The sequence below is a fragment of the Dendronephthya gigantea genome, unplaced genomic scaffold (assembly GCF_004324835.1).
Source record: "Dendronephthya gigantea isolate DGI-Jeju-01 unplaced genomic scaffold, DenGig_1.0 000068F, whole genome shotgun sequence".
In the NCBI taxonomy this organism is placed as follows: Eukaryota; Metazoa; Cnidaria; class Anthozoa; order Malacalcyonacea; family Nephtheidae; genus Dendronephthya; species Dendronephthya gigantea.
In genome coordinates, this window is record NW_021163078.1 from 65001 (window position 1) to 80718 (window position 15718).

General features: G+C 37.8%; 2 protein-coding genes across 2 annotated transcripts; one reads left to right on the forward strand and one right to left on the reverse strand.

The window, feature by feature from the left end:
• Positions 1–7015: 7015 nt before the first annotated feature.
• On the reverse strand, positions 7016–9242 carry LOC114531047. The gene is made up of 2 exons (XM_028552690.1): positions 7673–9242; positions 7016–7435 (listed from the first exon to the last, which is right to left on the reverse strand). The coding sequence occupies exons 1-2, from the start codon at positions 8921–8923 to the stop codon at positions 7016–7018; spliced, it is 1671 nt and encodes a 556-aa protein (XP_028408491.1). The 5' UTR covers positions 8924–9242.
• A 1548-nt stretch (positions 9243–10790) lies between these two features.
• Positions 10791–11617, forward strand: LOC114531145. The gene has a single exon (XM_028552797.1). The coding sequence runs from the start codon at positions 10816–10818 to the stop codon at positions 11590–11592; it is 777 nt and encodes a 258-aa protein (XP_028408598.1). The 5' UTR covers positions 10791–10815; the 3' UTR covers positions 11593–11617.
• Positions 11618–15718: the final 4101 nt, after the last annotated feature.

Sequence of the window (15718 nt, forward strand, 5' to 3'; positions counted from 1 at the left end):
ATGACGATGACGATGACGATGACGATGACGATGACGATGACGATGACGATGACGATGACGATGACGATGACGATGACGATGACGATGACGATGACGATGACGATGACGATGACGATGACGATGACGATGACGATGACGATGACGATGACGATGACGATGACGATGACGATGACGATGACGATGACGATGACGATGACGATGACGATGACGATGACGATGACGATGACGATGACGATGACGATGACGATGACGATGACGATGACGATGACGATGACGATGACGATGACGATGACGATAATAATAATAATAATAATAATAATAATAATAATAATAATAATAATAATAATAAAATAATATAAACCACTTTATTTAATGAGGGTAGCACCTAACAGTTTTCACTGATAAACCTGTGGCCCTCTCTAAAAAAATTACAATCTAGATAATAGGTAAAATAGGTAAAAATTGAGACATACTTAATACATATATGACTATATGGAATTTAATAAGTACTTTGTTAAGCCAGTTTTAAAGCCAGTAATTGTTTCCTTTTTGCGTATCTCGACCGGAATACTGTTCCAAAACTTTATGCTACTAATATGAAAGGTTCTCCCACCTTCCGTTTCCCTATTATAGCGTGGACATACTAGATTATAAAGACCATGCCTGGTTTGTCTACCATGTAAAGCTGAGTTTTTAACTAAAAACTGTCTGATATAATTCGGAGAGTCGGACGTATTGCATTTATATAATATGCAACACCTTTGCATAATTATTTCCTGCTTAAGCGGTAACCAGTTAAGTTGTTTAAAAAGGTCAACCGTTCTTTCTTCCCTACCAGCATCAAGGATAACACGTGCAGCTCGTTTTTGTAATTTATAGACGCGGTTTATATTGTCACTTGACGTCGAACTACATACACACGATCCATATAACATTACGGGCTTAATCATTGAGTTGTAAAACAGCTTACGTTCATTTGTTGGTAAATTTCGTTTAATCTTGTTTAGGACCCCTATGCGCTGTGACAATTTCTTACACAGATCATCAATGTGTTCATTAAAATTTAACTGCTTATCCAGTTTTATACCCAATAATTTATGGGAAGTGACTAATTCAATTTCTTTTCCTTTTATGTTAACATTAAGTTCGATGTCCGTTGTCTTCTTTTCTAGCCTTTTCCCTGTCACCAGCATAGATTTGGTTTTCATCGCGTTGAGAGTCATCTGTTATTTTCCGACCATTTAACGATTTTGTTAGTATCTTCTTGCAACCTTTTCCCTACCTCCAACGGTGTTAAGACCGGGGCAGAGGCACTCATCGTGGTATCATCCGCATAGATATCCACGACCGACTGCAGAGCTGACTGTGGAAGGTCGTTTACAAAGATTGTGAACAAAAGAGGCCCTAATACGGAACCCTGCGGGACGCCATGTGTAACTACTCTAGAGTCCGATCTAATGCCATTTATTACAACAGACTGTTTTCTCCCGTGTAGGTATTGCGCTAATAACATAATTTCTCTTTGCTCGACACCATATGCTTTCAATTTTTGGAGAAGTATGTCATGATTTATCAGGTCGAATGCTTTTTTATAGTCTATAAATATAAGGCCACTTACTCGATCTTTGTCCATATCCATCAGAATCTGATCAGTAAGGCGAATTAAAGCCGTCTGGGTGGAGTGTGACTTTCGAAATCCAGATTGAAGATGGTAAATTCACTCATTTTCCTTGAAGAAAGCATAGAGAGCTTGATGTATATGTTTCTCAAATACTTTTGATAACAACGGTAGGATCGAAATTGGTCGATAGTTATTTTTGTCACTTTTACTCCCGTGACCTTTATAAATTGGTGTCACTTTCGCATGTTTCCATACAGAGGGGAATGTACTGGTGTCGATACAATGGTTTATTAGTCTGCTAAGCGATGGAGCAATTGCAGGCATTGCTACTTTCAATATCTTTATTCCAATTCCATCAGGTCCAGTGGCTTTATTTGCTGACATATTCTTTATTTGTTCCATTATATCTTGTGGCGTAATATACTTGATGGAAAAAGTTTTACTCGGCTGTCGATGTTTTATGTGCTGTAACGAGAGTACCGATTGTATACTTTCTGACAAGCCCTTTAGTAGCTTCAAAGGTTGATCCACAAAAAACTCATTAAACAGTTCTGCAATGCTTCGTTCATCTGTGATGATGTTTTCTCCCTCTTTCAGCTGATTTACTCCAGAGTGTTTGTTGAGATCCGCTCTGGTTAAGTTCCTGATTAAGCCCCAAAGTTTCTTTGGATTATGTTTATTTTCAACAAACTTATTTTTAAAATAACTTTCTTTAGCCTTCCTAATTAAATTACAGACCCGATTTTTTGTTCGTTTAAATATTTACCAATCATCCTGATGCGTCGACTTTTTTGCTTTCTTTAACAATAAATCCCGTTTTCTTATAGTGTCACTAATTGTTCTTGTGAACCACTCGGGTTGAGCACTGCGTTTAACTTTTTTCCGTTTTACTGGCAGATTAATATCAATAACATCATTAAAAATGTTATACCAGCTGTCTACAATATCCTCTGTGTCATCGAATACAAACGCAGTGTCCCAAGGGGCCTCATTTAATTCTCTAATAAATTTTCTTTCATCGAGCCGTTTAAAATCTCTGTACACAAATGTATTATTGTGTTTTATTTCCCGAACCCCTTCGCCCCTATACGATCGCAACGAAAACACTGGTAGATGATCCGATAGAGCAATGTCCTTGATTTTAGCACTGGTCAGTCTTTCAGGGTGATTTGACCATATGTGATCCAGACACGTTTCCGAAATCGGTCTCGTAATTTCTTTAACAATCTGTGTAAAATGCAAATTTTTCAATTTTTTCACAAGCTTATGCTGATTGAATATATTAGTATTTAGAAAGTCGATATTAAAATCTCCTAGTAATATTATTTCCTTATTCAGCAAATAGACATTTTCAATATTTTTCCCGATGTTACCATCGTCTTAAACTTTCGCTGATGGTGGTCTGTAAATGCCAGCAATCAAAATTGAGCGTTGCGACTTGAACGGACATACTTCGATCCAGAGTATTTCTATATTACTTTCCATCAAGTCAGGCCGAAGTTTCGCGTGGATTCTGTTATTTACATACGCAATAATTCCACCACCTTTTTTTCCATCTCTGTCCTTTCGGAACAGGTCATACCCTTGTATTTGATAAAACGAATCCGGCCTCTTATTATTACAGAACGTTTCTGTTAGGATAAGTATGTCAACTTTTGCAACCTTTAGTGTCGCTTCTCGTCGATATTTTCCCAGATAATTCCGCATTTTCACGGGAATCGAAAATTTCCATATGCCTAAGCACCTGTGGAGTTTGTGAACCTGAGTCACGGGTATTTACCGAGCAAGCCGGATAGCTCGAAATCTCAACGAAATCTCCAAACTTTTTGCACTATATTTGGCATCCACATCGTTTGTTGTTTAAGATGAACAGCATTTTGTGGATATGAAAATTGCCCTTCCTAATGAAATCGTGGATTGTACTTGATATATTGGGTATTTGCGTGCTTTTCCTGCCTGGTGTGTTTGGCTAAAAAATCGTGAAACTATTGGAACAACTGCGAACATCTTTTGCTATATTCCTTGGCACCAATTTAATAATTGTTGTACAGAAAAGTCAGCCCCGTTACGTTCCCTCGAGCAAGAAATATTCTAAAAATATCTCCTTGTATTTTTCCGCCCCATTCTGTATTTACGCCAAGTCCCTACTCGACCAGATTAAAAGAAAATTAGCCGAAATCTCCAAAATTCTAATCGTACTTTTGAACACTCTGGAGGTGTAGAAAGAAAAATTTCATAATTGTTTTTAATTATAAATTGCCCCTATAAGTGTAATTTCGCCTGAAACGCGCGCTGTCATAACTTGTCTTGGGTAAACAGTTCGAATAGTGCCTATAAAAGAACTACGAATTCTCCACGGCTGAAATTGACATCTTTTACCATATTGGTCCCTGTATAAGGCGCGATTCATTCAAAGAGTTTCACCGTTTCCCCACTGCTTGCAAATGGTTATTTATTATTTTAATCTTATAAGTATATAATATTAATATAAGTATATACTATTTAGCATAAAAGTTAAATTAGGAAATTTTTATTCAATAACACTGTAAAATTCTTAGTGAATTCAATATTATGTACAGTAGAATACCCTGCCATGTTTTCTTTGGAACAGCAGAACAAAGGTACTAGCCATGCTAGAATGTTTAGAATAAGGGTTGTATGTGGGTCAGGCAACATATCAGCATACAATTTTTCATTTTTGATGAGATCAAGGTATTCCTTATAGTCACTCAATTGTGGCAAGTTCTGCAAAGTTGCTGCCACACAACTTTTGAGTTTTTTCGATATAGTTCAAAAGATCATCTATTTCTCCAAGCTTGCAGACAAGAACCAGGCTACCTCGTCCGCCATGCTGATGGCTGTCAAACACAGCTAGGTTGCAGGGCCGAAACTAGAACGATAATTGGGGGGGTGTTTGGAGCGATTGCAGAATACCCCGCAATTTTTCAAGCCACGCTTTTTAAATATCACGGATACGTGGATACGCAGTCGTTTAAGATTTTAAAGAACGATGCATACAGTTGGTTTAAAGAGATCAGGTTCTCAAGCTAGATGAGGCTTTATTTTTTTAGTGGATACGCGGATACGTGGATAAGCAGTCGTTTAAGATTTTAAAGAACGAGGCATACAGTTAGTTTAAAGAGATCAGATTCTCAAGCTAGATGAGGCTTTATTTTTTAGTGGATACGCGGATACGTGGATACGCAGTCGTTTAAGATTTTAAAGAACGATGCATACAGTTTGTTTTAAGAGATCAGGTTCTCAAGCTAGATGAGGCTTTATTTTTTAGTGGATACGCGGATACGTGGATACGCAGTCGTTTAAGATTTTAAAGAACGAGGCATACAGTTAGTTTTAAGAGATCAGATTCTCAAGCTAGATGAGGCTTTATTTTTTAGTGGATACGCGGATACGTGGATACGCAGTCGTTTAAGATTTTAAAGAACGAGGCATACAGTTAGTTTAAAGAGATCAGATTCTCAAGCTAGATGAGGCTTTATTTTTTAGTGGATACGCGGATACGTGGATACGCAGTCGTTTAAGATTTTAAAGAACGATGCATACAGTTAGTTTAAAGAGATCAGATTCTCAAGCTAGAGGTAGCTTTATTTTTAGTGGATACGCGGATACGTGGATACGCAGTCGTTTAAGATTTTAAAGAACGATGCATACAGTTAGTTTAAAGAGATCAGGTTCTCAAGCTAGATGAGGCTTTATTTTTAGTGGATACGCGGATACGTGGATACGCAGTCGTTTAAGATTTTAAAGAACGATGCATACAGTTAGTTTAAAGAGATCAGTTCTCAAGCTAGATGAGGCTTTATTTTTTAGTGGATACGCGGATACGTGGATACGCAGTCGTTTAAGATTTTAAAGAACGATGCATACAGTTAGTTTTAAAGAGATCAGATTCTCAAGCTAGATGAGGCTTTATTTTTTAGTGGATACGCGGATACGTGGATACGCAGTCGTTTAAGATTTTAAAGAACGAGGCATACAGTTAGTTTAAAGAGATCAGATTCTCAAGCTAGATGAGGCTTTATTTTTTAGTGGATACGCGGATACGTGGATACGCAGTCGTTTAAGATTTTAAAGAACGATGCATACAGTTAGTTTAAAGAGATCAGATTCTCAAGCTAGAGGTAGCTTTATTTTTTAGTGGATACGCGGATACGTGGATACGCAGTCGTTTAAGATTTTAAAGAACGATGCATACAGTTTGTTTTAAGAGATCAGGTTCTCAAGCTAGATGAGGCTTTATTTTTTATTGGATACGCGGATACGTGGATACGCAGTCGTTTAAGATTTTAAAGAACGAGGCATACAGTTAGTTTAAAGAGATCAGGTTCTCAAGCTAGATGAGGCTTTATTTTTTATTGGATACGCGGATACGTGGATACGCAGTCGTTTAAGATTTTAAAGAACGAGGCATACAGTTAGTTTAAAGAGATCAGGTTCTCAAGCTAGATGAGGCTTTTTTTTTATTGGATACGCGGATACGTGGATACGCAGTCGTTTAAGATTTTAAAGAACGAGGCATACAGTTAGTTTAAGAGATCAGGTTCTCAAGCTAGATGAGGCTTTATTTTTTAGTGGATACGCGGATACGTGGATACGCAGTCGTTTAAGATTTTAAAGAACGATGCATACAGTTAGTTTAAAGAGATCAGATTCTCAAGCTAGAGGTAGTTTTATTTTTTAGTGGATACGCGGATACGTGGATACGCAGTCGTTTAAGATTTTAAAGAACGATGCATACAGTTAGTTTAAAGAGATCAGGTTCTCAAGCTAGATGAGGCTTTTTTTTTAGTGGATACGCGGATACGTGGATACGCAGTCGTTTAAGATTTTAAAGAACGATGCATACAGTTAGTTTAAAGAGATCAGATTCTCAAGCTAGAGGTCAGTTTTATTTTTAGTGGATACGCGGATACGTGGATACGCAGTCGTTTAAGATTTTAAAGAACGAGGCATAAGTTAATAAGACAGGAGAAATGTATGATGTAAGATAAATGTAGGTGTTAGTTTTGTGAGGATGGATTTTTTGAATTGTGACAGCTATTCGAAAAAATAGTTTTATTCAGTTGACATTAACTTCAATAAATATGTTTTCTTGGACGGCAGTGATCGCAAGCATGCATGAAGTGGCTCTATTCAAATGACTGATAACTGAAATAGATTAGAATAATGAGTAGCCGATAATTTTGTTATAAATAATAGCAACAAATTGTTCATCAACCAATTTAAAATGTTTAATGTAATAATATAATATCAGGTCAAGGTGACAACAAGTAACTGACGAATATATGTAATGAAAATATTTTTAATGTTTCTAACTAGCTAAAAAATTTATGTTAATGTCTTAGCACACATCTATGCGCACATTTTCCAAATCTACATGTTCAGTTGTTCCTCGGTCAAAATGTTTTGTTGGCGAAGCAATCTACGTATGCTTGGCGATATAGCCTTGTGACATGGTCGATGGTAGCTGTTTTCGTATTCTTCTCTTTTGCACAAAATTTCACTGGGCCATTCTTCGAATTGATTTGGTGCTTTCTTGACAAACAGACTCGCCGTTTTTGATGACCTAGCAACTCTGACATTAATGGTGTGGCCATAATCTTCCTTTAGCTGCTCTGTCGCATTAACGAATTCTTCGTTCGATATTCCCCTAGTCAAACGGGGGCCGCTTTGAACGAAAGCCCTGTACGTAACAACAGGGCCTGGAAATATCAATATTCCCGACTTAATGTTCCCCGCGTTCGGCTGTGGTCTTTCTTCATCACAGGTGTCATTAGTTATGGACTTGATGAACTGAAACGTTTTAAAAAACAGCAATTTTGCATTTGAGATTATTGTTAAACAGTGCAGTTATAGATATCGGAAGGTTAAACATATAACCTATATAGGGAGTTTTGGAAGGGAACGGTCGCTATATATCTGTCCATCAATTTATATACATAAATATATTATGATTAGTGTAGAGACGATAATCGCAAGATATGTTATGAAAGCCGTATGAAAATTTTGTGGGCACAATATGTTACTAACCTCACACAGCATGTGTTTTTGATTCTCAACATGATCCACGTACAATTTCGCTTTCTCGAACGTCTCTTTAGGTATGGTCGTAGGGATTGTTGACATGTCTTCTTGAGCGGCTAAGGCACATTCCATAGCATGTTGTAAAACATGGAGGGTTGCGGCCATTCTCGGTAACAGGTCCAATTTCTTAGACTTGGGAGGTGTTGTTTCGCCGTCGGCAATGGCATCGTTGATGTCACTGATGAAGGCATCCCGTTCGTTTCTCATCGCGTCTTCAGCCTCGTCATCAAACGTGTATTTAACAACATTATCCGTATGAAACTGGGTGATCAAGCGATAAATGTTGTCAAAGTCGTCAATACACTCGGTGGATAGGTATTGAAGCGATTGTTCAATTTCTTTTGATTTTGGGCACCGTGCGCTTGGAACCGAAATCAAAAAGCGATCCAGTAATCCTTGACCTTTGTCCATCTTGGCAATAAGTTTTGCAGCGTTAGGCATTTGAGTTGAACCAAGGATGGAAAAGGGTGTGTTTGCGTCGATCTCTCTCGTATTTTCAGTCGCATAATGAAACGAAATTCGTTCGCCCGAGAAAAGTTTGCACAGCACCATAGCGTCTCCTGAACAGGTTTCCTCGTCCGATTTCAAGAGTTTATTTAAAACATCAGAAACCTCAGGAGAAACGATAAATCCAGTCCCGTGAACGGAGAGATGTTTGATCAAACCGGAGGAAGTTGTTCGGTCAAGAAGGCCGTTTTTAACGTCGTCTCGCAGGACACTTTGAAGTGGCTTGATACAGCCATGTTCAATAGCAGGAGATTTCCCGGTGCCAGGGTAGCCGACGAATATCGTGTAAAGGCTTGTGGATTGATCGCGATTCACTGTTGAAACGGTAACTTTTGCTCTGCTCAATAGGTAGGAGACAGTGGCAAGGATCGTCGGTAGGAGATAGCCGAGGCAGCTGTTGACACTTGTGGCCTTATGGATCAGGAAAGTGATTATATTATCCGGCATGATTCTGGAGTAATCGAAGGTACAGTCGGACAATCTTTTCTGAAGACGGGACCATGTCTTTTCATGCTGACGTCCGATTTTCGTGATGGGATTCGAGGTTGCCATTTCGATTTTCTGATATCGCGGGTAGAGTTCGGTTGTAAAAACAAAGTGACCAAACACGTCTTGCTTGCGCATTTTATGTGCATGGAGCGGCACCGTCATGGTGTAGTATAACGGTGTAATGTTCCACCTAAGCGGCATCGGTGTTTGACAGATTATGAGTAATTAGCGTCGCTAAGAAAAATAGACTTTTCAGCCACACACAGCATTAAGAAATATTGTTACTCGAAATTGAACGTTGTGTTGTAACATTGTTAATCATAATTAAGAAAAACGTGAATAGACATATATAGTGTATTGAATTTAATGGGATAACTGCATGTGAAGAGCCACACAAGAGGTGTGAAATGCATCTCAATGCGTTCATCGTTATTTGCGTAATCGTTTGAAAATGAACGATTACGCTAAGTGTAAGAAAAACGCATCAATTTGAAGGGGCTATTAAAAAAACATCAATGAAAACGAATATATGTCGGGCAAACATTCAAAAACGGAAACGTTTGAAGACACTTACTTCAGCCGCGGCTGCATGGTATTAACACCTGGGGGCGGCAAATCGGCAATAGCGGCTGAAGGCGCGGATGAAGAATTTTGTCAAGTTTGAGAAACATGATAATTCCTTTGTGTTTAATTTTGATGCAACACTATGATGACATAATATCGCAGATGAATATAGTAATAGTATAATTAAAAATGATATTTTTGTGAGTTTGCACGGTGACATTAATAAGTAAATTAGCCTGTATAGGTGTTAACGTTTGAAGACAATTACTTCAGCCGCGGCTGGCCTGGTATTAACACCTGGGGGCGGCAAATCGGCAATAGCGGCTGAAGGCGCGGATGAAGAATTTTGTCAAGTTTGAGAAACATGATAATTCCTTTGTGTTTAATTTTGATGCAACACTATGATGACATAATATCGCAGATGAATAGTAATAGTATAATTAAAAATGATATTCTTGTGAGTTTGCAAAATAAGTAAATTAGCTTGTATAGGTACACCACGTAAATACTGCAAAGCTTTGAGTCCGTTAAACCGGGCCTTCATCATTTGGGCTTCCTATTACACTGATGAGGGCTTTGCAGTATTTAACACTTACGTGGTGTAGCTACCGGCTTATTTAGTAATTAATAATACTTGAATGACGGTCTGCAGAGACAAGCTGAAAAATGCAAGTTACATTGAAAAGAGAAAATCTAAGCTATATTAGAACAATGCATATAGTTTAAAATACAATTGATATAGACGACGTTAAATAATCACAAAGTGTCCCACTTCTTGTAAACAATAGGGTAAGCAACTATTGCAAATCGATGGAATGGAATTGTTAAAAAGTGGTTATATGTGCGCTTCTTTTATACGCATGAAATAAAAATTTGACCGGTGTGACGATTTTGGCCGCTTAATGGTTTGAGATGATACGTTTTATCCGGGTCAACCATAACTCCTTAATTGTTTTGTTTACTTTGACCCTACTCTAAACCTATCTAATTAACCACACGCATTGGGGTTTCTGCAATCATGTCTAGTTTTAGTGAAAAAGAAAAATACGAGCGACTTAATAATGAGAAATTACGCAAATTTAACGAAACTGATTGATCAGAGCATGGTAGGTGTAGTGCATCAGTTGTAAACGGATACCTTGTAAACTGACGCTTTAAATTTTGATAACTTGCATTTTGAAAGCATTCGGACGCCAAACTCGAAGCGAAACGACAACATTTAGATCAAGCAGCGAAAAAATTAAGCACATCCATGGATAAGGCAATACAAGTGTGTGCAAGAAGGCAGAAAACGAATAGAACGAGTTCACAATCACAGACCGAGTGGACTACGTTTGCAAAACAAGATGCTGCTACACAACACCTTGGCGAGGGCAAAAGCTACGAGAAATACCGGGAACAAAACAAATAATAAGTGGACTTATGACCGTCTCAAAGAAGAAATCTTGTGTAATAAGGATAAACTGATTGGCTGGCTTATGGATGAGAAGTTAATAGCCGGGAGTCGAAAATGCGGACATTGCAATGAGATGATGAAATTAGTAAACGCAAATGACAGATCGGACGGTTTAAAGTGGGAATGCAGGAGGCAAATTGACGGGAAGCGACACAGGGTTGAAATGTCGATTCGAAAAGACAGTTGGTTCGAGGAAAGCAACCTGACCCTTGCAGAAATTGTGAAATTAACATACTGGTGGTGCAGAGGGGTAAGCCAGGAGAACATTCGGCACGAAGTCAACATAAGCGAACATACGGCAGTAGATTGGGATAGCTTTTGCCGAGAGATTTGCGAAGTCACACTTCTAGAGAGAGAAGAAAAGATCGGCGGACCAGGAAAGACTGTTCAAATCGACGAAAGCAAGTTTGGAAAAAGAAAATACCATCGAGGACATAAAGTTGAAGGGCAATGGGTATTTGGGGGAATCGAAGAAGAATCTCGAAGAAGTTTTATGGTAGCCGTTGAGAAACGTGACGAGGAGACCTTGTTGCCATTAATAAAGCGTCACATAGCCGAAGGTAGCACGATAGTCTCAGACTGCTGGAAAGCGTATGTGAACCTGAAGAAGCATGGATATGTTCATAAGTGTGTTAATCACTCAAAAGAGTTTGTTAACACTGATGGCGATCATACAAACAAGATAGAAGGTCATTGGCGACAAGCAAAGACAAAGATGCCTGACTTTGGCACACGAAAATACATGTTTTCGTCCCACTTGGCAGAGTTCTTGTGGCGTTATGAACACAAAGGAAGTGACCTATTTTTAAGATTTCTTGTAGACGTTAAAAAGATGTATGGAAATTTTTAAAGTGTATCCATACTGTAATTATGTAAATAGCTAAGTACTATAATGTTTGAAAATATATAAATGTCATTATTCCCCTTCTATAACAAGTATATTATGCATATATTCTGAATAAAAAAATCGCAAATTGAAATAACAGTTAGTTATGAGAATATCTAAAATTTGTGCACGTGCATGCATGACTACAGACATTGTAGATTCAAAGAGATTTTCAGTTGATTTTGCTTCAGTATATAGTTTCTATTTAAAACTAGTGAAAGTTTAGATTTTATTCATACTGATACTGAAGCTTATATGCAAATTTCCGCAAACCGTTTGTGATCACGATCATTTATAAATTTAAGACTGCGAATATAAAAGTAGGTATTAGTTTAAGTGGAAACGCGGATACGTTGATACGCAGTCGGTTAATATTTTAAAGAACGAGGCATATGATAGTAAGGGCATAAGAAATACATGACGTAATATAAATGTATGCATTAGTTTATGTGGATACGCGGATACGTGTGGTATGCGGTCGTTTGTAATTTGAGGAACAGGCAAGTGGAGAAGTTTCGGTTGATGTGATTGCCACTTCTGTGAACGTGTTAATTAAATGATCCCGCTTCACAAACAAAGTATTTGAATTAACGACCTGGAAGTTTTTCAAACTTTTTTAAGTAGATTTAGTGAAATGGATTTTGATATTTTCAAGTTCAAAGACTTCGTGGGCGGCGCGACAGCGAAGGCAATATCAGAGAGAAGACATACTCTACTGAAGCTTATAGACGGCGATATTTTCTATTCGCTGGCTTTGTGGCCGCAAGACATGAAATTAATATTTTGGAAAAAACCTATTTGCGACGTGGAATGTTTTAAGTTATTACTGTTTCTTGTGGGAAATGGGTGTCCACCTTGTTTCGCTGCAGAATGGATAATGACATCGTGTTATTGGGAGCAAAACAAGACCGTTCGCCGGCTTAATCAAATTAAGTGGATTTTATTTCAGTGGACTAGCCATTCGAAGAAATGGTTTTATTTTGACATGAATTTTAATAAATACGTTTTCTTGGATGGCAGTGACCGCGCATTGCAGGCATGAAATAACTGTATTGAAATGAATGATAAACATAATTTATTGATATCCTTACTGTTTTTTCTGGAATAGATTGGAATAGTGAGTAGCCAATAATTTACAAAACTGACAGTGTTACAATTTAATATATTTATACTACCTCATAATTTGGTATTATTATATGAAGTTAAGACTAGAAAGCGCATATTATATACATAGAAACTTTAATATTGTTATTGTCTTGTGATGATCATTCACAATTTGTTTATCTGTTGACATTCCCCAAGTTTTACTAGGAATCGGCATGCTCGACCGAGCGTCTTTGATTTAAGGTCGATGAACTTTAGAATATTAACCGACTGCGTATCCACGTATCCGTGTATCCACTTAAACTAATACCTACATTTATATTACGTCATGTATTTCTTATGCTGTATTACCGCGTCCCTTAAAAAATTGCGGGGTATTCTGCTACATTTGCATAAACTTATGCAGTAAATGTTTTAGTTCTATATATCTGTGGAAGAATGAAGTACCCATCATAAAAAAACGAGTTACCGCTGACCTATTCATTGCTTTACAATTTTCGACTGCGTATCCGCGTATCCAGTGAAATAGTGGCTACATCATTTCCATGACTAGTGGACGGGTATTCTGCAATTTAGCCGGGTGTTTATTCATATATTCAGTTCTGCCCTGCGGATTTCTTTTGTAAGTGCAAAAGCTCACAATGGAAATCCGTCGGGCAGAACTGAATATATGAATAAACACCCCCCCAATTATCGTTCTAGTTTCGACCCTGCTAGGTTGCCATTTTCCATGATTATAGCCACTGAACTAGCTGGGGGCATAATCAAAACACCAGCACGTCGTTTGCCTTCTTGAAGCATTTGAACGAATGTTTCTTTAAGCTCATTCACATTAAAGAATCCCAAGTCTTGCAGAATGTTTAGTCGTAAATCTTTAATCCTATTCACAACATCTCGGACTTCCAAATTAGGTTGGTCAGCAGGTAGATTCAAACCCTGATACAACAAGTTCCCATTTACAATAGTACCTTTGTAGCTGTTTGTAAAAGCTCTAATGTCACTTTCATTGGATGGGAAGGCAATCTTTTTTAGCAGAAACTTTCGGCACCACAGTGAAGCAATAATTGTGCAAGCATTACTTGCCATTGGTCTTCCACCTACTCGGGTTTGGCAGATATTTGCAGGGAACAACCATTCAATCATTCTATTAGTGCTTTTTGGTATTTGTTGTTGTTGTTGTAGTTGTTGTTGTTGTTGTTGTTGTTGTTGAACAACATGATCTAAATTCTGAATGTCATGAAGTGGTTTCCGCTTGTTGTGCTGATTATTTTTAGTGGCATCAGGTTTTACTGGTGTTGCTGGTGCTTGTTGTGGATGGTGATTAGCAGGCTTTGGTGCTGATTGCAAATTTTCAATTCTGACACTCAATTCCTTTATTGATTTGTCTATTCCTTGTTGGTCAACATTAACCAATGGCATAATTTCCATATTATCAGGTTCATCATCAGGTTCTTTGTCAGGATCTACATCAAGTGACACTGAGTTTATCTTCTGATTTAAAATGGCATCTTTGGCAATACTACCAAGCTCCTTTACTTTATCTTGCAGGTATCCATGACAAATTGGACAGAAATCAGAACCATTGAGACATTTTACATGAAAGGAATGCCAACACCCTTGAAAAAGTTTCCATGGTTCATCACTATGGTTGATGGTGCATGAGTGAAGGTCGCATATGCAATCTTGGTTTGGTTCCTGACTGCTGCTGAAGCCAAGAGGAAGAGTAGTGTATTTAACCTTATCTGGTCCAAAAATGTCTGGTAAGTAGACATATTTTACTTTTCTTTTGATAAAACTGGCACCACAGCCAATGTGATTGTTCACTGCAATAAAAATGTTTGTCAAAAATTCAGCACACTTGACCTTCAAGTATTTAAGTTGCTGCTGTGAGTAATTGAATTGTTTTGGAGGAGTAAAATTAGATCTAAAATTAGCCTGTTTGGTCTTGGATTGAAAGATACTTTTTGCTCTTTGTTGAAGTTTCTCTGCAGTGTCTGTTGGCTGAGTTTGGGCTCTGATGATACTGTGGGTATTTTCCACTGGATATTCGTCAAAAATTGTCGGCCATGTAGAAAATTGTTCATAAAGTGCACTGAACTTGCTTTTCCAATGTGAGATATTTGAAAGCCACACAAGGGGAGCTTTATTATAGTGGCGACGCTTCAGGCATAAGAACATCACCCATATCCGGATCATTGCATTATAATATTCACTAAATTTGTTCCTTTTAAAAGTGATGGAATAAATTGTTAAAACTAATGGTAAATAGTTGTCCAACAAATTCAGCAATGCCCCATATTGTATGTCCTTTGAATATTGAAATTTTGTTGCCACTTGTTCTCGAATCAATGTCCATCCACCATAAACTGTTTCTAATATGAGATTTATCTTCCAGGGCTTGGGCGACTTTGGCATCTTACTATTTGGAAACAAATGATTATAAACTTGGTTGAAAAATGGTTTAAATGATTCAAAGATGTCTTCTCTGCTGTTTAATGATATGTGCAATGGACCCATGGTTGGAATAAGGGATGTTATAGCTGGAATTTCAACGGTGCTGGTTGAAGAATCATGCTCCTGGTACTCGGTTGGTTCTTGACAATGAGAGAGTGATTCATATACAAGCTGTCTACAATAGAATTGGCATGGCCAATCACCTGGTTGAATGATTATAAACTTCTTCAAGTAAGCTGATAAACCTGATGGCATAGCTATCTTGTATGCTTGCGAAAAACCATCCTTTGATTTTAACTGTAACTCTACAAAGTCAATTAGATGCAAATCATCCATTGTTCTCATCAATCGAACTCCAGACTCATCACTGTAGCCATTCTCTTCGAGAATGTGTCTTTGAAGATCAGGAGTGAAAAACAATGAGGTCAACGAATTGGGCATAGTTGAGGCATAGCTGCTACCCAGCATTGTCAACTGCTGAGAAGAGGTTATGGCATCCACACAAGCTTTGATGTTAACACCTTCTGGACAA

Bases quoted from the DNA above. Each gene is read 5' to 3' on its own strand.
- LOC114531047 (XM_028552690.1), bottom strand. From the start codon at position 8,923: ATGCCGCTTAGGTGGAACATTACACCGTTATACTACACCATGACGGTG. The intron at 7,436-7,672 runs GTTAGTAACATA...AAAACGTTTCAG, and splicing joins AAAAACACATGCTGTGTGAG to TTCATCAAGTCCATAACTAA.
- LOC114531145 (XM_028552797.1), top strand. From the start codon at position 10,816: ATGATGAAATTAGTAAACGCAAATGACAGATCGGACGGTTTAAAGTGG.